At 33.3% G+C, this 21,633-nt stretch overlaps 1 protein-coding gene across 1 annotated transcript in view; it reads left to right on the forward strand.

The window, feature by feature from the left end:
- The window catches only part of DPH6 (diphthamine biosynthesis 6), a 184,241-nt gene that overhangs the window by 37,863 nt on the left and 124,745 nt on the right, over positions 1 to 21,633 (forward strand). Inside the window, exons 4-6 of the mRNA XM_066552064.1 lie at positions 1,954 to 2,027; positions 4,139 to 4,257; positions 16,863 to 16,924. Coding sequence (XP_066408161.1) covers positions 1,954 to 2,027; positions 4,139 to 4,257; positions 16,863 to 16,924 — 255 coding nt within the window. The remainder of the gene's footprint in view (positions 1 to 1,953; positions 2,028 to 4,138; positions 4,258 to 16,862; positions 16,925 to 21,633) is intronic.

A 21,633-nucleotide genomic window follows, 5' to 3' on the forward strand; every position in this document is an offset into this window, starting at 1 on the left:
GATCTGCCATGCATTATAATAAATATTATGATGGTAATGAACATCATCTCATTATGAGGTAAGAGAAATGCATGTGTTATTAAACAGGTTGCTCAGAAAAGTTGTGGATGCCCTATCACTGGAAATGTTCAAGGCCAGGTTGTATGGGCCTTTGACTCAACCATTCAACAATTCTGTTATGAAGGAAAGTGGAAAACTGCATATGATCTATGGATTTATGTGGCCACAGAGATTAATCTACTTGTGAGACAGCAGTTGTATGCCCTTCTGTTTGTTTGTATCAGACACTTCAAAAACATTACTTACTGAACTTAGCGGATGGCATACTTTGCCTCTGGTAACTTAGAACTGTGATGAATTAATAACATAAACAAAAATATAGGTAATATTTTTGGACATATTGGTTGATGTCTGCACATTGTGACAGAGGACAGACATTCTGAAGGAATTGCTGTGGTTATTATTTTTACATAAAAATAAAAACAAAGAGTATTTATCTTGTTAACATCAGTCATGTTTTCCAAGACTGTTACACAACTTTCTAACCATTTTAAAAAGAATGTTAAAGACTGCAACTTACACTTTTGAAATATTTGAAGATTCAAGAAGGCTTCATGAATCAGTTAATCAAATTTATTTAAAGAAAACTGTGCTTGTACAACTGTGTTTACTTTTTAAGCAATGTTATTGTAGATGAGTGAGTTGAGTAACTTGAAGTATCACTGATTTACCTTTATTCTAAAAAGAGCTTTGAAACATTGCACTGAAAGCTCAAAGGGAAGCAGAAATAATATTATTTCTGGATATGTGAGAAGCAGCAACTTGAAAACTGTTTGATTTGGCATTAAGCTTCATATTAATGGATCTATCCATTAATGACATGGGGAAGTACATAATTTAAATAGTGATGTATTTTTTAGATGGTCAGAATTGTTTTTACCAGGCAAAAACTCCTGGTGCAGTCAGCAATGCTTCACCATCCAGCTGATACAGTCAAGGGCACTTCACTGTTCAGCTTGCTTGGCCAAGGCTTAGCAGGACTTCTGAGATCATAGAATAGGCCAAAAGAGAAAGGCAGGGGCAGGATACATCAACAGGTATATAACTGAAAAATTTATTGTGAAATCTTGCTGCAAACTTCTTCACAGGATTTGGAACAAGTCCAGAAAGTAAATCATGGGGTGAAGTTATGATCGACCTTGATTAAAAGAGGAAAACAAGTTTTACCGAAGTCTAGATGGAACAAAATTTAGACAAAGAAAGTTCAGCATGTTGACTGGGACTCAAGCAATTTTAAAATGCAAGATCTCACAAAATACTAGAACTATGTGCATTTAGAAATGTTACATTCTCAGTGGGTTTACAAGAAAAAATTAAGTGCAATTTGTTGGCTTAGGTAATTTAAATGAAACAGAGGAAATGTGTCTTGGAAAAGCTTTTTTTATAGCAGAATTTTTAAAAGATGATGTTGAGTAAGTTTCCCGTGAGTTTTCTTTTTCTGGTGTTAAGATAAAAAGAGTAATCTCACAATCTCTTGTGCTATGTACATGGAAAATGCTAGCAATTCAGTTAATTGTATGATGTATGTTGCTGATAATTATTTGTAGGTGGACTAGCTAACCTGTCACTTATAGGCAAAGGCTTGAAGGAATTTTCGGGATGTCTGGAAAACCTCAGGATAATCTGTTATGTCTCATACTTTTCAGTTACCTTGGTTATTCCTTCTCTAGCGTGGTACTTGAGTCAAGTAGACTGCATTAGAGTAATAACCATGTAGTCGGTCAGCTGAGCTGCTCCCTTCTGTGGCAGAACTGCATTTCAGCCTATTCTGTTCTGTGTACTGGACACAGGAAAAATAATTATTCTTGGTTGATTCTGAAAATAGAGATATTGAATCTCTGCAGCTTAAAGCATTATGTACTGTGTCATTGATTTTTCCATGTCTTTTTTCAGGACAAAGAAGGAGTAGAGGGTGTATCTGTGGGAGCCATTCTTTCTGACTACCAGAGAGTTCGAGTGGAAGATGTGTAAGAAAATACTAATTCTTATCAGAATACACATTCTGGACAATACTTGTCTGTTTTCTAACTCAAATTTAAAGCAGAGACAGTCGCCTGATTTCTCATGTTCTATGATACCAAATGCATTCTATTCATTAATATCGGTATATCTTTTCTTCTTTTATTTTTCTTCCTTTTTTCTCCCAATGTGTTCATTAGTAAAAATCTAGTAGAAACTATACCAGGGTTTTTGACTGCTATTCAGATCTCTCTTCATGTCTTGAAAATACTCAGAGATTTGGTATGAAAATAGTTGAGTAGGTTCCGTTCTTTGATTTCAATGGGAAGCTCACTCAGTTCCAATGACTACAGTGTTGTGATCGAGTCCCTCTGTTTTTCACCACTGTTTTGCTATAGAGGAACATCCTGGGACTTGTATAAGGAATTAGATAGAAAAGAATCTCTCTAAGCACATCTTCCCTTAATTCCTTAAATCTGAAATTTGTTATTATTAATCAAGAGCTTCCATTTGTCATTCCTATTGTGTGCAAAGGTCTGTATAAATCATGATTTTTTTAGGAGTCTTAATTTAAAAAGAGCATTATGGAATGGTAGTTGTGTTTGTTATGTAGGTCAGTATTTGATCTGAAAAAAGATTTTCACTGTATATATCTGATGAAAAGCAAAACCACCTTGCGTTAAAAATTAATTATAGTTTCATTATTTCATTAATGATTTGTTGATGATGAAAGCAAGTATCTGGAATCCTTTATGAGCTCTAAGAATGGTGAAATTAATGCTATGCCAACTCAGCTCACATCAGCAAGTTACAGAGCACATTTGTTTTCTTTAAAGTTTACATAGATAAATTGCGGTCAGAAATAACTCCTTTCTTTTCCTTTATACTTACACATTTTAATAATTGCCTCACATGTTAGTAGGATAAAAAAAAGATTGCTTTTGCTGGTTGTTATACATCTTTACTGCAGCTAAGAGATTGACAGGAAATCACAGTATTTCAAACAGGCATGATTATTTCTGAGCTTGTGAAGTAAAATACTTCACATTGATCTGTAGATTTAGCCCTTGCAATAAGGTTGTTTCATATGAGCCATCCCAATTAATTCAGCTAATTTTTAGCTGAATTTAGGCATGTAAGTAACTACTTTACATTCAGAACTGCGAAATAGTTCTATTAGAAAACTTAGTGCTCTGTTAAAGCATATCAAAGTAATAAGAAAACCAGTCAGATTATATGAGTGCTAACTATGCATTTACATGTCAACATTAAGCATACGTTTAACTATGTAGTCTTCCTAATCATACTAGTGGGTCTATCTGACATAAGGAGGAATGCCCATATATGTGAGAAAGACCATGTATTAGGAAAAACATGATAATTGACAAATAAATGTAAATCTTAAGGAGTCTGAACTAGTCCCATAGTTAAATGTTTAAGTTTTTCAGAGACCTTACACATTTAATCACCAGCTGATGGTTCTTGACAATTTACAGAAACATTACCTATCAATAATGCAAATTAGTGATTCTGTAATTTGATAAACAGTCAAAGCTGTGTATCAAATGCTGTCTATATATGATATGTATCAAAATAAATTATTAACTTTACAGTAAAAAGTTGTTAATTTGTATCACAAGCTGTATACATTTTCCTGAATGATTCTTTTCTTTGGGTGTTGAACCAAATCACAGCAACAAATTCAGCATATTGTACTAGTGACATGTGCCACGTTTATCACAGAGCAGTAACTTTGTCCTTAGCTGTGTTCACAAAAGTGATGACTTCCTAAGTTGCTAATTGCTTTGTATCCCAAAAGGTTTAGGAACACATTTTGCAATGGCTTTACTTACATTCCTGTGCAGATCTGTTTAGCTCAGTGAGTTGCATCTTATGTAGATGAATCATTTTCAAAATAATTTTATTTAGTTCTTTTTTAATATATATTAGACTTAATGTTTATAAGGAAATATCTGAGTAGTAAAGTTTGTAGTTGAAATTATAGAAGAAAAATTATTTCAGGATAGGAAAAGAAAGAAATTTTCATTAATTTTACAGTAATAATGCTGTGTAAAAGTATTATACTTGGCTTTATCCAATTTTTTTGTTTGTTTTCAAGGTGCAGAAGGCTTAATCTTCAGCCTTTAGCTTACCTCTGGCATTGGAACCAGGAAATACTGCTTAAGGAAATGATATCATCTAACGTTCAAGCCATAATCATAAAAGTGGCAGCTTTTGGTATGTATTGAGATTCTGAGCAGTATTGTCTACTGAAATTTCCCATGGACAAATCCACAACTTGAAAGAGGAAAACAGAACCTTTGTTGCATGTTTTAAGATATGAAATGTTAATATCAAGAAAATTATAAAAAATGGCTCAGTACCAGTAGTGATGTCTGAATAGTTAATTTAACAGGGTGCAATTCATTCTTAAAGGGGACATGGAAAAGCTGGAAAGCAGTTCTTCCTAACATAGTCATTAAATTCCTCTCATATTTTTTTTGTTCTGGTTTTGTTTTAATTTGCAGTAAAGATGCATGTATAATTCAATAGTTCACAGTGTTGTCATTTATAGATGATATAGGCTTGTGACTAGACAATATTATAAAGCAACCGTGAAAGTTTTAATAGAAATACATCAAGTTAATATCAAACAAGATATAATTATGAGGGCAAAATATTTTCTGCAACAGCAGACTTGGAGTTGGTAAATCATAAGAGCTAACAGAAATAATTCATCATTGCCTCTATTTTTTTTTTTAATATTTAAAATGTAGTTGCTTAGAATACCAGAAAATCAACGTCTTTTTATTATCAGGTGTATATAAAATGAAGTTATAAAACTTGAAGCAAATCAATAGGAAAGGTAACCTATCTGTTTATTGCTTAAATGTAAAGGTAAGGTCAAATGAAGTTTTTTAAGAATGCTTATGGAATGATGTGCTGTAAAAGCCTAAATGAGCACATGAGAAACATGTTAATAATACAATATATTCATTTCAGGCCCCTATGCAGTTTTCTATTTTGAAGTAGCAAATAAATTTTAAGCATAACATTTGACCAAAGGACCTTTTCTTTTGGAGTTGACTATAAACTTGTGTTTCACTGTAGCAAACAGCGTTTTGTATCACAGAAGTGGCATCATCAGTGGTTAAAAATGTATATTTAGAATTAGTGTTGCATAATCTTTTATTAGAAGTCCAGTGTCTGGTTTACCTGGGCAAGTTTCCCATCAAATACCTAATCTCTCTTTCTCTCAAAGAATGCTTTATAATAAAGTAATTTCTTCTTCATTGTTAACCAAGATTTGAATTATAATCCCTTTAGACTGGATAGATTAAATTATTTTTAAAAATTAATTCTTTTTAAAAATTTTATTTATTTCTTCCTCTTTATCTGGTATAGTTTCTAACTTAATTTTACATTGTCACTATGGTAGTATCACTCTATTGTTCTGTAGGATCTGCTAGGGCTGAGAGGAGGATTAGAATGATTAGAAAAGTATCACATGCCCTCATTCATTTACAGGTAACAAGCAATGTCATTTATTCACATTTTCCTGAATTTTGGGAGGTCAGTTACAAATATAAAGCAATTGAATACCATGTTTTCTACTACAAAACATTTGGTTTTAAATTGGGGGGAAAAAAAGGTTTCTAAAATAACTGTTTTCAGGCCATATAAAGGATATTTATATATTTATGTTATATTTTCATAAAATAGAATGTGTTTGTTGCTTATGTAGAAAAAAATGAAGTCCACAAAGCATATGTAACATGTTTTTTCACATCAGAATTATTTTTTTAAAGAAAATATATTATTTAAATAATAGATAAAACTATTTCCCAAATAGACATCATTGATGACATGCCATGCCTGCAGCAAGATAAGCTTGTCTTTTGTATTCTACAGTCTTAAAAAAACTTAAAATGCACTGGTTAGTGCACAAAGAGTGCTTTGTGGGCTATTCATTGGAAGAGCGAATACCATAAATACTTGTAGATAGCAATTAGATAGAAAATCACTCCGAGTTATTTTTCCTTTTTATTTTTTTGGCTACAGGTAAAAGAAAGATCTTATCAGAGTCAATTTCTCACCTGCCTCAGGCAGACGTAATTAGATGTAAGCAAATTTAATGGAGCTTTTGTGCTCTGGGGCCATTCTGTAATGCTTTAATAATTGCATGCCTTATTAAAGTGGATTTAAGGTATGAAGGCTGTTTAACATATCAAGTGGCAAAGATAAGATACGGTTTAACTTTTTGCCTTTTAGATTAATAATCAAAGCTAAACTGCAATGAAAATATTTAAAATAACAGATTTAGGAGTCTGAAGGGTAATGCATTAGGTGATACATTGTACAGTTGTTAATGCAAGAAGCAAATCTGTAACCTGAGCTTGACATTCATCGGCACTGGCACACTTGTACACACACCTTGTCCTGTTTTCCATTAACTCAGTGCCAGTATTGACAAGGTAAAAGCCTGTCATTTTATGTAGAAAACACATAATTATGCAAGTAAATGAGCATTAGTTTAGTACATTTCCCTAAATCCACCATTACAAATTAATACCATAAACCTTGCCAGTGGCAGGAGTTTTCTATCTCAGAGTAGTGTAGTTTTCCAGATGGGATGCCAATTGCTCTCACTTATATGCAAAAAAATTATTGTTAGCAACCTTTTTCACATGCCTTCTGTTGATCTATAAGTAGATCAGCTTTCTTTCCTTTAGAGTGTATTTCAAAAGCTTTAATGATGAGAGAAAAACATTCCATGATCTAGCAGCAAACCTGAGCACTATATATATGTATTAAAGCTACTTCTGAATATTTATCTTCAGTGCCATTTTCTTGCTGCTAAAGATGCCTGTATAATACATCATACTTTTGTCTTTGAAATATATCCGTCTTCAGTGGAAATTCAGATATTAAACAATAATAAAAGCTGAAACTTTAAACCAGGGCTGATTAGTCTGCATATGAAGGGGAGCTCTTTTATTTCATGACTATGTTCTTTACCTTGTAGGTCCAGCTGCTGTGAGTGCCTGTAGACATTCTACATTCCCAGCCATGGGTAGAGTTGAAATCACAGGGTCTGTGGAAGCCTAAATTTTAAAGTGGTATGGGCCTTAGTTACTTATGCAGGCTATTTCCCAATGGAGTCATGAGTCCTTAGGGAGCTAGTGCCATCTCCTGTCAGGAAATCCCAAGGTCCTTCACTAAAACACACTGTCTGTAGTAAGTATATTTAACATGAAACTCCTTTGGTGTGATAGAAGATATTGATGCTTCCTTCCCATGGTCTAGAAAATTGGTATACTCCTGCTATTCATGGAATCCACTAACCTGATAGTTGAGGGATGTGTATGTTTTTGCATATGACTTCTTAATTGAAAAAGAAAGAATATTTCTTCTTTGTATAATGAATCTATTAATCAAACCCAGCCACCTAAGTGTCTATGTTAATGTTTATTTGTATACTTCTATTGTATAGAAGTGAAATCCTGACTGACTGAAATTGATAGCCATACTTCCATTAGTTTTCACTGAAGTAAAATTTACATGTAAAGAGCTACATTAAAAAAGACCTAGCACCACATAGTTCCTGGTTAAGCTCTGAAGGGTGTAATTTAGCATACAGATAAACTGATCTAATAGTTGCTTCCAAAAGGTCAATCTTTCCATCCCACTTCTAGCTGACTCTTCCAAACCACAAGTCTGTGCTTGCTTCTGCCCCTGTAAAGGCTCCAGTGTTTTTGTGGCTGCATGTAAGTGATCAGCAGGATCTGCTTTTTTTGTGGGTGCAGGGAACTTGCTCTGTAGAAACCATGGCTGCATGGAGGGCAGAGCTCTCTCTTTCAATAGGAAGGTTATTACTAACCTTTCTGCAAGTTGGCTGCAATGGCAGATCATATCCTGAAGTAAAATTGTTGGTTGTGAGTTTTGTCTGAGCACATCATCTGTGTAATGGAGAGGAACAGTGTTCTTTGAAAATGTGTTTTTAGTACTAAGCAATTTTAAAGTAATTTTGAGGAAATTGAAAAACTTTGTCATTACAAGGGAAGATACTTGCTTTCTTCAAATATTTTTTAAAAGTTCTCAGACCATTCACAAACATAACAGAAGGAATTGAATAACATTTTGTTATTAAATCAATATGAGATCCCAGTTGCTTTCTTATATATTGTACAATAAGGATTGTTTACTTGCTTATTGCTAAGTAAATTAAACATTTACATTATTCTTAGCTAATTTAGCTTATTTATAGGTGATCATTCCATTACTTTCTTCCTTGTGCGGCTACCAGACAGCAGAGCTGTAGTAGAATCTATGACTGTCTTCACAACATTTGCTCTTGAGAACATTCTGATTTATTAATATTAAAAACACTTAGAATCATAGAACCATTAAGGTTGGAAAAGAACTCTGAGGTCAAGTCCCCACATCAATAGCACTATAACCACTAAATAATATCGCAAAGTGCCACATCTACTTTTAAACACTTAACTTATTCTGTTTATCATAATTTGAACTAAAAGATATAATGACTGATAATATTTTTCAAATCCTGTCAAATTTTAATGCTTGTCTATTCTCATAGTGATAATGTATTCTAAAACTAGCCTTAAACTTTTATTAGAAAAATTATCCTTGTGCAGTGTTGAAGTATTATCTTGCTTGCACATATGATCACTTTTAAGTAATTTTAGTTTTAATGTTTTTCAGATTATAAATTTGATAAATTACCTATGATGTACTTTGGGAAAGATGTTTTTTTCCCCTTTGAAATCTTGTTTCCTAGCTAGCATGTGGTGTTGTGACTGACTTTTCAAACAAATCTTCTGAAACTTAGTTGGCCCTTTAGAGTTTAAGTGCATTCGACACTTTTTCTCTAGGCTTGTTCCCTAATATATTCGTCCACCATCCCATTTATTTCCATAATTCCTGTTATTTATGATAAAAAGATAAAAAAGATACCACACCTGTTTGTTCACTAGACATTGCATGAAAAGACTTGGAAACACTTATAAAAACAGAGAGCCATTTTATCTCAAGCCATTTATTTTCCTGGCAGAAAAGTTTCACACAGGAAAAGATCAGCACAGATAAATGGAAATTGTATGCAAGACTAAAAGTAAATAAAAGTTAGCTTGGGATTTAAGATGTGATGCAAAAGAAATGAGGAAGAGAAAAGAGAACTTGTACTGGACTTAAAGTAAAGAAAAAGTTTGATTCATAGTTGAATGCTTAGGAAAATAAGATGAGAAAATAATCTTTGCATTTAGAATGGTACTTGCCTTGATGCTTGTGTATAAATGACAAATACTTTGTTACCAGTGTAAGATGAGCTTTCAGAAAGAGATTTTAGTGCATATATTAAGTATAAAGAAATGTTTGAAAATAAATTGTGTTACGGAAAAGGAAGAAATGGATTTTGCAGAAGTCTGTTTAGAAAAAAATTAGAAATAAGAGTTCCTCTTTGCTAACTCTGAGCCTATACACTGGAAAATGGGAGGGATGTTGTTGTCCTAAAAGATAACAGGAGTTGGAAGAGTAAGGGACAGTGCCTGAAAACAAAAAAGTAGTTGAAAGCTGATATTATTGAGTGCTGTTAAGGAGATGTCACAGACAAAATAGGGGAGAGATGGCTTAAGAATGGAAAGATCACCTTGCAGTTTGTGGAGATCACATAATCTAAAGGAAAATTTAAATGGAAGCAGCAGGCTAAGAGCACATTATTAGGCATTTAAGGTGAAACAGGAAAGGAAGTATGGGCTATAGTGAAAAAGACAGAAGAATAGTCAGAACTTCAAGCTGAAAAATAGTGGAAGAAAGAGAGCTTAGTAAAAGATGTCAAAAGCAGAAATTATCTTAATGATATGATAATCAAGAGGTACAAGTGGTATATTTTAATACTAGAATATATACTTGCTGCTCTTTATTGTTTAATACAATTTAAGTTCTAGATGCTCATTTACTTTATAGACTTACATGCTGAAACAGGACACAAACTAAAACATTTAAAGACATATCTGTGTAGTTAGACCCATAGATGTTTGCTTTTCAGGTCACTATGAGTTGAAGTTTTGCAGGACTTCTTGTCCTAGTCTGATCCTTTACTTCTGCTCTGGCCTTTTACCCTTTTGCAGCAGATCTATTGATCTTTGCTGTCAGGAACCTCTGTTGATCCATTTGGGGATTGTGACTTTTTAAAAAGTTTATAACTTGTCTGCATGGGGATGGATTTAATGAAAACGACACAAATTTTTCCACTTGCACCACACCTCTTTCTCTTCCACAGAATGAAATTTCAATTATTTTCTACAAAGCTTACTAGAATTAGAACTGTTAAATGCATGAAATACCAGAATTCTATAATAGGGACAAAATAGCACATATCTTTTTATTAAGACACATTTGTATTCATGTGATGCTAGACCAAGTTGAACAATTTGAATTAAATAGATTAATAAGCAAACAATGCTCTTAAGATATTCTACGCAAAAAAAATGTATCAGGAAAGGTGTACATATGTGCCTGTATAACTGAAACTGTAATGACTTTGTATTTAAGTTTTTTATGCCCAGTAAAAGTCCTGAGAAGAATTTGACTCAGTCACTACTTTAAATGAGATGAACCATTTGCTGCATTTGATTAAAAGTAGTTTAATGCTATTTTTCAGCAACTATACAATTCTTCCACAATCTTTTTCAAACTACCAACATTTTGGGGAAGAACATTCTGAAATTCTTCAAGGGCAAATGCAGAGTCCTGTACCTGGAGAGGAATAATTCCATGCACCAGCACAGGCTGAGGGCTGACCTGCTGGAAAGCAGCTCTGTGGAGAAGGACCTGGGGGTCCTGGTGGACAACAAACTGTCCATGAGCCAGCAGTGTGTCCTTGTGGGCAAGAAGGCCAATGGTGTCCTGGTATGCTGTCCTTCTGCTCAGCCCTGGTGAGGCCTGACCTGGAGTGCTGTGTCCAGTTCTTTGCTCCTCATGACAAGAGAGATGTGGAGCTCCTGGAGCAGGTCCATTGGAGGGTGACAAAAATGATTAAGGTGTGGAATATCTCTCTTATGATGAAAGGCAGAGGGAGCTGGGCCTGTTCAGCCTCAAGAGATGACTGAGATGACTAACTCATCTCAGTATATGTGTCTGGAATGGGGGAAGAAAGAGAATGGATCCAGGCACTTCTCGGTGGTACTGAGCAATAGGACAGGAGACAACGTGCCTAAACTGAGTCACAGAAAGTTCCACCTGAACATGAGGAAGAACTTCTTTACTGTGTGAGTGACCAAGCACTGAAACAGATCGTCCAGAGAGACTGTGGAGTCTCTCTCACTGGAGATATTCTAGAGCTGTCTGGAAATAAACCTGTGCCACATGCTCAAGGATGAACCCTGTGTGAGCACAGAGGTTGGAGCAGATGACCCACTGTGGTCACTTCCAACCTGGCCCATTCTGTGATGCTGTGATTTTGTAAAATAATCTGATTGGAAATATTGCCTTGTTATCTGATGGAACAGTATAAAATTTCTTCAAAGATTTTTTGAAGATTCTGTTCTTGAAATGACAGAGCTAAATTGCTTTGAATCCTAGATTTAACTAGAACACAAATATCTTTGATGTTTAAAAGAAACCACAAGAGATTATAGGTAATATTACTTCAATAAAAAGTTTTAGATCCTTTTACCTCTCAGAATTCTAAATTTTATTTAGACATCAGACTAACCCAGTTTAGAACATAGTTGAAGAATGTTCAAGAAGGAAGAGAAACTGAGATACCAATTTACCTGCACTGGAAACATATGCTATAACCATTTTGGGATTAATATCTTTTAGCTTTATCACTTAGTGTCACTTAGTTTGAAAAGAGTTACTATATCTACAGTATGTCTACAGGTTTCATCCCCCTGCAATTCCCACACTGGATAAATTATCACATACCAGAAAAAAAGAAGAAAGAAAAAAAAAAAAAGAAGAAAAAGAGCAAGGGAAAAAGAGAAGTAGATGTATAATCCAGTCACATGAATTTTCCTATTTCATAAAATAAATTATAAGTATATTCATCTCAAATCTTTTAGAGATGCAGTAATACCAATTATTTACTGCAGTTTTCATTACTTTTATACAAAAGTTAAGCAGTTTTTGCAATTTATTTTTTAAAGGAAATCCAAGGAATCCATCCAGTTCACCATTGTTAACACAGCCTTTCATGTGTGAAAGTTTTGAGGAAGTTAAGAATGAACTTGTCAAATTATGCTACCAGACAAAAAGTTCACTTCCCTGCTTTTCATAGAAATGAAAGCTAAATATGACAGCAGGAATAATTTACCTCAAGGCAACTTAAGGTCTAGATTTATAGTTCAAGAGTATCTGTGTGGCATGTGCATTTCTAGTTGGTGAAGGTTATAACACATTCCTGCACTCCTACCTTGTAAGCCTATGTTACCAGCTAATGCTGTTGTGTACAGGCTTTTCCTGTGTTACTAGAAACATTCTCCTGTATTTTGTACTGTGTAAAGAATAGTGCCTGACCCTCCTTTTTAAAATCGCTGATTTTGTATTGTTAACTTAGGGAAAAAAAAATACACAGTTGAAATAGAATTTAAATAGAATTTACCTTCAGAAATAGTCCTATTTTCTCTGTTCCAGTTCTAAGACAAGGGTTGCTTTATACTCTTTTGCTTTCTATATGTATTTCTTTACCTTACATGTCCTATCATCTTATTGTTAACCCTGTTTTCTTTAGGATAAAGAGATTGAGAAGAAACTAGTTTTGGTTCCAGAAAACCAAAGTCCTTCATTGCCTCTTTTCTTATTCAAAATTCTAAATAATTTTACTCTTGGTGATCAGCTGATTAGTATCTCTCCAGAAACTTTCTTGCAGATTATACAGCCCAACATCATCAGAAGTTAAGTCTTAGTCCCTTACATTCATAGTGACAGCAGTTACTACTCTTCTCAATATTACTTCTTGAGAAGTCAGGGGAAAAAAGGGAAGTTCATGTTCCTGTAACTTTAAAATAGGTGGGGTTTTTTTATCCAAAAGCCTATCCTAATCCAATGAATCTGATATTTCAAGAAGAATGTGACAATATCAATTTTGGAGAATTGTTTTTACCTTATTTTATGGAAGAATTCACTGAGTAACAAGTTTAAGTTTTTTAATTGTAGGGTTGATTAGTGAGGAAAGGCTGGAGTTGTTTCCCCCTTATATTATCAACAGATAATGGTTAACTCATACTTTATTGGTGTGTGTGTGGTAGTGATTCTTTTACAACGTGTTCATATATTATGGGTTAAAGTTTGGTTCAATGTAGCTTTCAGAAGGCCTTTATGTACCAACATTTTTTGAAACCAGTAATTATGATTTATTTTTATTTATTTGAAATTTTACTAAGAAGTGAAAATAGACTTTTTTATTTTAAAACACTTTTTTAAGAATCCAGATGATTTTAAAATTCTGAACATATATAAGACATGTTCTTGTTAGTCAGATAAGGCTTTAGAATGTGGATTTTTTTAGCTGAATGTAATGCCATGAAAATGTAACTTGAATTTCTAATGGTCTTGATAAATGGAAGTAATATCAGGTATCTGCCCCTCAGGTGAGGGCCTCATGCTAGACTAATGTATGTACAAAGTGAACCATTTAAAATATGGCTCTTCTTGCAACAGTTGTGAAATGTCTTTTAGTAATGTTCTTTTTTTTACCACAAAACAAAGCCATGAATTTCTGTCCCAATATCTTGACATTGCTGCAGTTCTCTACACTTGTCTTGTGGCTGTGCATAAGAGCATTCTGCAGCCATTGTTGATACCTGCAGGAAGGAGCTCTGTTCCTGTCAGTGGATTTATCAGAAATTACAGATGGAGTAGCAATTACTTTGATGTGATTATACCATTTGTGCTATTACTTACTGATTTTACAGTCAAACTAGACTACAAAACTGGAATTGAAAGCATAATTATTTTTACTGAACACTATCAAAAACAGCATTATCAAATTTTTTTAGATGTTTCTGTTTTCATATACTAGGCTATCTCAAAGAAATAAAGCCCCACTTGCTCTCTTGGCAGCACATAATAAGTTGATGGACGTAGTTCAGTTGGGGAGTTAAAAATGCATTGAAAATAATGGGCCATAACATTCTAGGGTTAACATTTATTCATAGATGATGCAATTAAATAAAACAGGCATTAACTTCAAGGTCAGTCAGGAAAGTAATAAAAGTGAATATTTTAATTGAATTCTAATTGCCCCCCATTGATACCTGTAAGTTAAATAAAATAGATGTCAGTCCTGCAAATTATAGTTCCCTTCCTAATTAATTTTTTAATTCTACATAGAGTCATCCAGGCCGTGGACCTTGTTGGTTTATCCATCCATTTGGCTTCCTTCATCTCTAGTTCCATTGAGGACAAATTTGGAGGATGTGGTATTAACAATTTACAATACATTGTTCTTCTCATTAGTCTAAGCCATTTTAAAAATTCGAATCAATAAAGAAAAGTGTACCAAACAGAAGTATAGATTTTTAAAAAGCTATTTTGTAAGTATAGTTCCAAATACTTTATTATACTAATTGTAGCAACAGACATACAGCTTCATCTATGCATGCATAGCAGTAGGGATTGGAGATGTGGATTACTGGTCCTGCAAATTGAAAATTACATTGCTTCCTGATGCCTTTACCAGACAGTCTCTATTCACTCACAATATAAACCTACTGGAAGCTAAAAGAAGTACTATGTTTCAAAATAAATGCAAGCCATCCAAAAATAGAATTCTGCTGAGATACCGGAAGGGTACATTGCACTTCACGGAGTTTCATGTAGGTGTGGGATATCACTAAAGAGTTTACCCATAGTTATACATAGGCAATTTATTTGTATTTCAAAAACTGTTTGTATCATAGTTTCTTTTAAAGTATTGCTTTGCATTCATTACTGGACTAAAGTTACGTCCATATTACCAAAGAGAACCTTGTGAAAGAAGTAATATGTCAGTGTGTCTGGTTCTGACAACTTCTTCCCTTCTCATATGTTTGTAATGTGTCCCTTAGTTTAAATTTAGAGGAAATCAATCTGTTTTTTATCAAGGAGGGAGAGATTGCTTATCTTAGCAAAGTAATTATATTAAAAGAAGAATTTTAATATAAATGTGTGAAATGATACTGTAATGCAGTACTCCTTCATTTATGCCAAGAGAAATTGCTTGTTTGGCCTAATACCTGTCCCATTATAATCAAGGACAAAATGCTAACCTGATGGAAGTTGGAAGAGATCACCAGAACCATTTGAACTATTGAAATTGAATTAATATCTTTCAAAACTATTTCCACAAGAATAAATTATCATCACGTATCTAGCACATACATTTTTAGTCTGTTAAAAAAAAAAAGCAATAAACCAATACAAAAAAGGAATAGATGGCAGAAAAAAACCCAAGTCTTCTAAAACTTTATTTATTAAGCAGTTTTAAAAGCATTCCCCTACACTGTAAGGGAATTTTTAATGTGCTTTAATGAAATATTTAAAAACTTTCCTAGTGTTTTGAAATCTCATTCACTCTAAGTTGTTTTAGTTTCACAGGAATTTAAATATAGCAAGATCACGAATGTAAAAATTAAGAGACATATTAGCTACTTTAACTCAGCAATGACTTTATATAATAGTGTACTGTACATTTATATAACAGCTTTCATCATCAACAATCTAAAGTGCTTTGCAAGGTGCATATTTTAGAAATTGCTTCTGAATGGAGTAATTTTGGTGGCAGCTCTGTAATGATACCTATTACTGTATGAAGCAGTAGAGTAGGAAAAAATAGACAAGTATTGTTTAAGTGCAAAAAGGATCCCAAACCAGAATAACTAAGAGTAGTAAAAAATGGGATTACTGAAAATTTCACAGCGTTCCTTCCATTTCAGGAGTTATAATTTTGTTTTTTCTCAGTTGCTTCATATGGTAAGACCTTTTGACCACTTTATGTCAAATCCAACTAGCATATTTACTTGGTTGAAGATGTCAGCTTTTGAAACAGTTGCTCCTGGATTATTTTATCCCACTGTTTATTTTTGCCAGTTGCTTGGTTTATCCTGAGAAGTGATCATTAAATGCCATGAGCTGTGCAAAATTAAAAAGTCAAGAAGTTGAAACAGGAATACAGAAAAGCAAGTTAGAGCAGCTATCAAGTGTTAATAGGGCTTACTTTTTTACAAAGAAAAATAAATCAAAATGTAGACATCATACAAAGTACTTTGTGATGGATCTAAAGGTACAACATTCAGTATGTTCTGTAGGTCTGAGTTTTCTTTATATCTTCATCCTTTTTAATCTTACATTTTATATTTGCATAAAACACACAAAGAATGGGATTTGGCAAAAGAACTTTTCATTATGAGCCTGTGTCCTTTCCAGTTGCAGGAAGCATAAAAAAATTAAATTGTATTTTAATTCCATAGATATCTGCAAAGGTAACTTCTGACTTAAAGAGGTAGTATCCTTGTAGTATTTTTATTACTATGGACCTGTGTGTTTACTTCACTGGCTCGTGAAATTTCTAAGAAAGGGATCCAATAGCTTTTTCACTACATTTGACATGTAGTGAAATGGTAACTAGCTTTGTTTTTCCATAAACCTGGAAAATATTTGCCCAAAGATTAAGGAAAATTCGGTCTCAGTGTATTTTCTTTAGGATAGTAATTATTTTAGATAATGTAGTGTTTTTAAGGGAGACATAATATATTTTAAAAAGAAAAAAATAAACATTTCTTGATGTCATAAGAGTACTTCATAAGAAATATTTTTACTCTTTTTTTCGTTTTTTACAGGTTTAGATCCTGATAAGCATCTAGGAAAATCTTTAGGTGAAATGGAGCCTGTTCTTCTGGAGGTGAGTATAACTTAAAGGGTATTCATATAGTTAAACTTGCAGTTAAAAAGAAATTTAGTAAAATTAACTTAATAAAAATTACTTACTTTGATAAATTAGGTGTTAACCCAAAGCTTTGCTTTGTACACAGAATATAAGCCTTTGCTAAGCACTTTTCATATCAAAAAACATTTCGTGACATAGTCCAGAAATGGTGTCACCATCTTTAAAACAAACTAAAGGCATGAAACCTCAATATTGCAGGAACACTAACTGATATATCAGTATGATACAGCTAAATAATTGTTCATTAGAGACTTTCACAGCAAGAAACAGTAGTGCCAAATCATAGGTGATACAAAATTTCCCTGAAGATTCCTATTTGCAGGTTTCATACCATTTATACAATCAGACTGCATACAGTGGGGACTTTAAAAATGGAATAAGAGGTGTGGTCTTGAGGATGTATTTGATTCTGTGCAAAGGACTGTGTATCCTCATACCAGGATAATGCTTGTTGGCAGAGCTATTAGATTTGTTTGGAGAAAAATCATTCAAATAGGGAAAAGAAAAAATACCAGATTTTGTACTTGAGGTTTCTTCAAGTTTGATGTAGGAGCATCAAACATCAAACTAAGTAAATTTTAAGAATAACAGTTCGGAAATTATGTTTTCATGTATTGTCTGTGACAATGCAAGTTTACCACAATTCCTTGTCCTTGAGCCTGTTAGATATCCACAATGATTGCATGTCTCTTAAAAGGGTCTTGATGTAGCTCTCAGTGTAGTCTGTCTAAATGTCCACAAAGTGATGTCCTAAAAATATTTTTCATTGTTAATCTGGGTAGTTACTGGTCAGCTTGGCTTAGTTTGTTTTGGAACACTTGAGGGTACAGCAAACTTGCAGAAGAGAAAGAAAAAGTAACCAGAATTTTAAAAATCTCTTTTGCTACTGAAAGACAGAGGAGTCACATAGCAATTATATCTTAGGTTTAACTCCATTTTTTTAGTTATTTACATGGAGAGGAGAAGAATAGGTAATTGCTACTTGGGAAAGCTGGAAAGGAATAATTGAGGTCCATAACATTTAAATAACCTTACCTGAAGAGATGGTCTGTTCTTAACTTGAGATTTGTTGCTTGAGACCTGGAGAATCTGCCCAGAAATCTTGCCCTCCTCCTCCCTGGCCCTCTGCTATGTAAACCACTTGGTATACAATCCCATTCATTATCTTTTTCTGGAAGTCTTCTTTTCACTTATTTCTTAAAATCATCTCAACATTCTGCATTCACAGAAAGCTTCCGTAATCAAAATTCAGGTTGCAGCCTCAGTGGGGTTGCAGCTGCTCACCTCAGTTGAATCAGTCTTGATATCTTTAAAGCAGTAGCAGCAAGTATTGCAATTTTAATTGTGGCAATAAGGAGTATTCTTCTGCATTTGATTTCACCATCATTTATGTTTAAAAGAAAATAATAAGCTATTAAATCCAAAAGTAGCTGGTATTTTTTTTTAATTGCATGTATTCATCATCATGTTTGATATCTTAATTAAAGTGATTCTTACTTACTCAGTTTCACTGAAACTCTTACTGTCATGGTTTAACACTTCTCAAAACCCACATTTGATGATTTTATCTTTTATTGATACAACAATAAACAAAGCAATGACTGCCTAAAAGGTACAAATAGGACATTCTGACACTGCTTGTCAGGCCATTGTAGGGAAGACTGCACAACTGATTATTTGTTCATTTGGCTGTTGCTTGTGCATATGTATGCTGTGAAAGTCAAAGCCATTACAAATACTTTTTAATAGATACTTAGTTGGCTTTAAGGCTTTATAAAACCAAATCATTAACTATAAACTGAAGAAAAATACTTACGATATGAAAACTAGTAAGTTTTGCAAACTAGTGAAGTTTTCAGTATCAGAAGTAGTTTCACTTTTGCAAAGTAGTGAAGTTTTCAGCATCTGAAGTTCTGGCAGACAGAATGTGAAAACAAGGAGTTCACAGTTTCCAGTAAGGAAGAGAGATAAAACTTAATATTCTGACCATACCATATAAAACACTGTAATGATTTAATGTTTAACACTGCACAGGTCCAAAACTGCCATGGCTTCATATACCTGTGATCTTTGATTTGTACTTTATTATCTAACCACTAATTTCAAATTTTACAGTAAATTTGTTTTTCTTGTTGGGATTTTTTGTTAATATGGTTTTTTCCTGTTCTTTGGGATTGTTTTTTGAGTTCTGTGTTGACATCTGATGTTACTTTACCATAGTTGTTTATTCAGCTAGGTGCAGGCTATTTCATTACAGCATTTTTCCTAGTGTGATATGCAAGTTTGTGAGAATTTTTGCAGTTATGTTTGGAACTAATAATGTTCTCTGTGTTCTTCAGTTCTGTTGAAAATCACTTAACATCTGAATAATTTCAGTGCCCAGAAAAATGCCAATGTCTTTGATAAAGGGCCACAAAATGTCATATATGTTGAGTAATTTGGGACTTGTAGGGAGTATCTTTTACTTTTAGCATGTACTCACGAAGTTCAACTTCTCTGGTACTACAGATCTGGAAATAGAACTCACTCACCTCTTTTTTTTTCTTTTTTTTTTTTTTTTTTAACTAAATGTTTACATTAAGGAACAGTCAATGAGACCAAAATTAAGTTGTATTAATATAATGCACCTGGTAGAATTTTTGTTTTGGATATATAAGAAATAAGCATGAAGTAGTCAATCTCCTTTTAACAAAAAGTCTCTGGTTGAGGCATTATAAGAGTGTTGCTTAGAAAAAATCCCCAACAAATAAATCCACAGCCGAGCCCTGATTTCTTCCGCTCAATTATTTGACTTTGAAAAAATATTATTACCTAAATTTTCAGTCTTCTGATTTAATTTATTTTATGTGTACAGTAGAAATTGTAACAAATACTGGCATAAAGGTGAGGTGGTTTTTCTTCAGTAGCAGCAGAAAAATGGAGGACTAGTGAGTGGGAAAAGCTTTTTGCAATTTTTTTCACATTACTTTCAGAATGTTGAACTTAGGGGTGCAATGATGATCTGCCCCGGATAGTTTTAGCAGGGGTGAATATTACTGGCTCAGGACATCAGCACTGCAGAAAGGAAAGTTTTTGAATTATTGCTTTTTTCTAATTGATAGGTCTTTGATTAGTTTTTGAGGGGTTGCTAGATAATTGCTAAATTATTGAATTTCATGTCCCAATGTTTCCTCTGTAACAGGAGTCTCAGCTTTTTACACTAAAGAATTTTCTGTCAGTTTATATCTCAGGTTGTGATCCCAGTGTCCTTTGAATTTGTTAACAGAACATTAAGGTTATATTTGTCTGTAATTCTGGCTCTGCTAATAGGCAATAGGAAAATGTTTATTTATATGCTTGCCTCAAAAGTTGATGAGAACATCTTGATGCAAAGAGCATTTCTGTAAATATAAGAGTTTATTAAGTCTTACAAATTCTGTCTGGGAACAAAGTCTTCACTTGAAAAAGGAAGTACTTGAATTCAAATATTTATCTTTGATTATGAAAGTTAAAGAAGGAAGCTTTAATCCTTGTGTTTCATCCCCAAGGTAGGAAGAGACTGTTCTTCAGGTAATGTTTGCACTGGTCATTTATATATGTTTCTCATTTATATGTATATCCTATATCTCATTGTGTACTTAAGAAAAGCTTTGTGTAGCCTGGAATATGGTTTCATCATAGATTTCTTTTGGAGTTTGAAGTGTACTTGCATTACTTGCAATTAGTTATGTTTGACTTGTAAATTTGCAGTTTTCTGGCTCATCTGTACTAGAAGGCAGATTTAGCAATCATAAAACTTAGAGTCCATGCTGTTCTATTATTGTTATTATTAATGTAGCATCCAATTTGCAAACCCAAATAATCAGTCTTCAAATAATGTTAATATTCTAAATTATTAACAGGCAAGATTCTCATGCCATTGATGACATTTAAAAAATATTACTGACTTTGTTAAATGAACGTTAAGGATCTGTTCTATGAGCTGCTAAATATCTTTTGGTCCTGTTGACATTTGTGAGAACTGAAAACCTTTAGCACCTTGTATAGTTGGTGTCAAGAATGATGTTGAAGCCAGTGACATTGAAAATGAGAATTTCTCACAACAAAGATAAGAAATAGTCTTACATCTTCTGAGTATTCTATGTTAATTGCCAATAATTATTCTAGACACTGTTTACAAGCAGAGCTACCAATTTTGAAAGTGATTTGTAAACAGTCACTCCATGTATTCACTGTGTAAAGGTTACAGTTAGAAAGATCTTTTCGGGTTTTCTCTCTTTCAATTTTTTAATCATTTTCTTTAGGGTTTTTTGGTTTTTTTTCAAATAGAGTAAGAATAAAAGATTTTGACTAACTGTTTTGTAAGTTGTCCATTCTTGTTGCATCAACATTAATTATTCTTGATGTATTTGTCCTATAGACACCTTGTTGCCATTGTTGACAGATGGAGTTCTCTTTTATGTCAGCAGTGTAATTTTTTAATGAGCACTTGATTAAAGGTCCTCTTTTGCTCCTTTTCTTTGATAGAAAATGTGAAAGGGAAAATTAAAAATAACTCTCATAACAAGACACTGAAAAAATGTTTCAAACAAGCTCCAAAAGAGATTTTGATTTTATAGCACCACAGAACTAAATATTCACATAGAGCATTATCAAGGTATTGTTTTCTCAGAGCATTTTCCTTT

This window comes from Molothrus aeneus, chromosome 6 (assembly GCF_037042795.1).
Source record: "Molothrus aeneus isolate 106 chromosome 6, BPBGC_Maene_1.0, whole genome shotgun sequence".
Lineage (NCBI taxonomy): Eukaryota > Metazoa > Chordata > Aves > Passeriformes > Icteridae > Molothrus > Molothrus aeneus.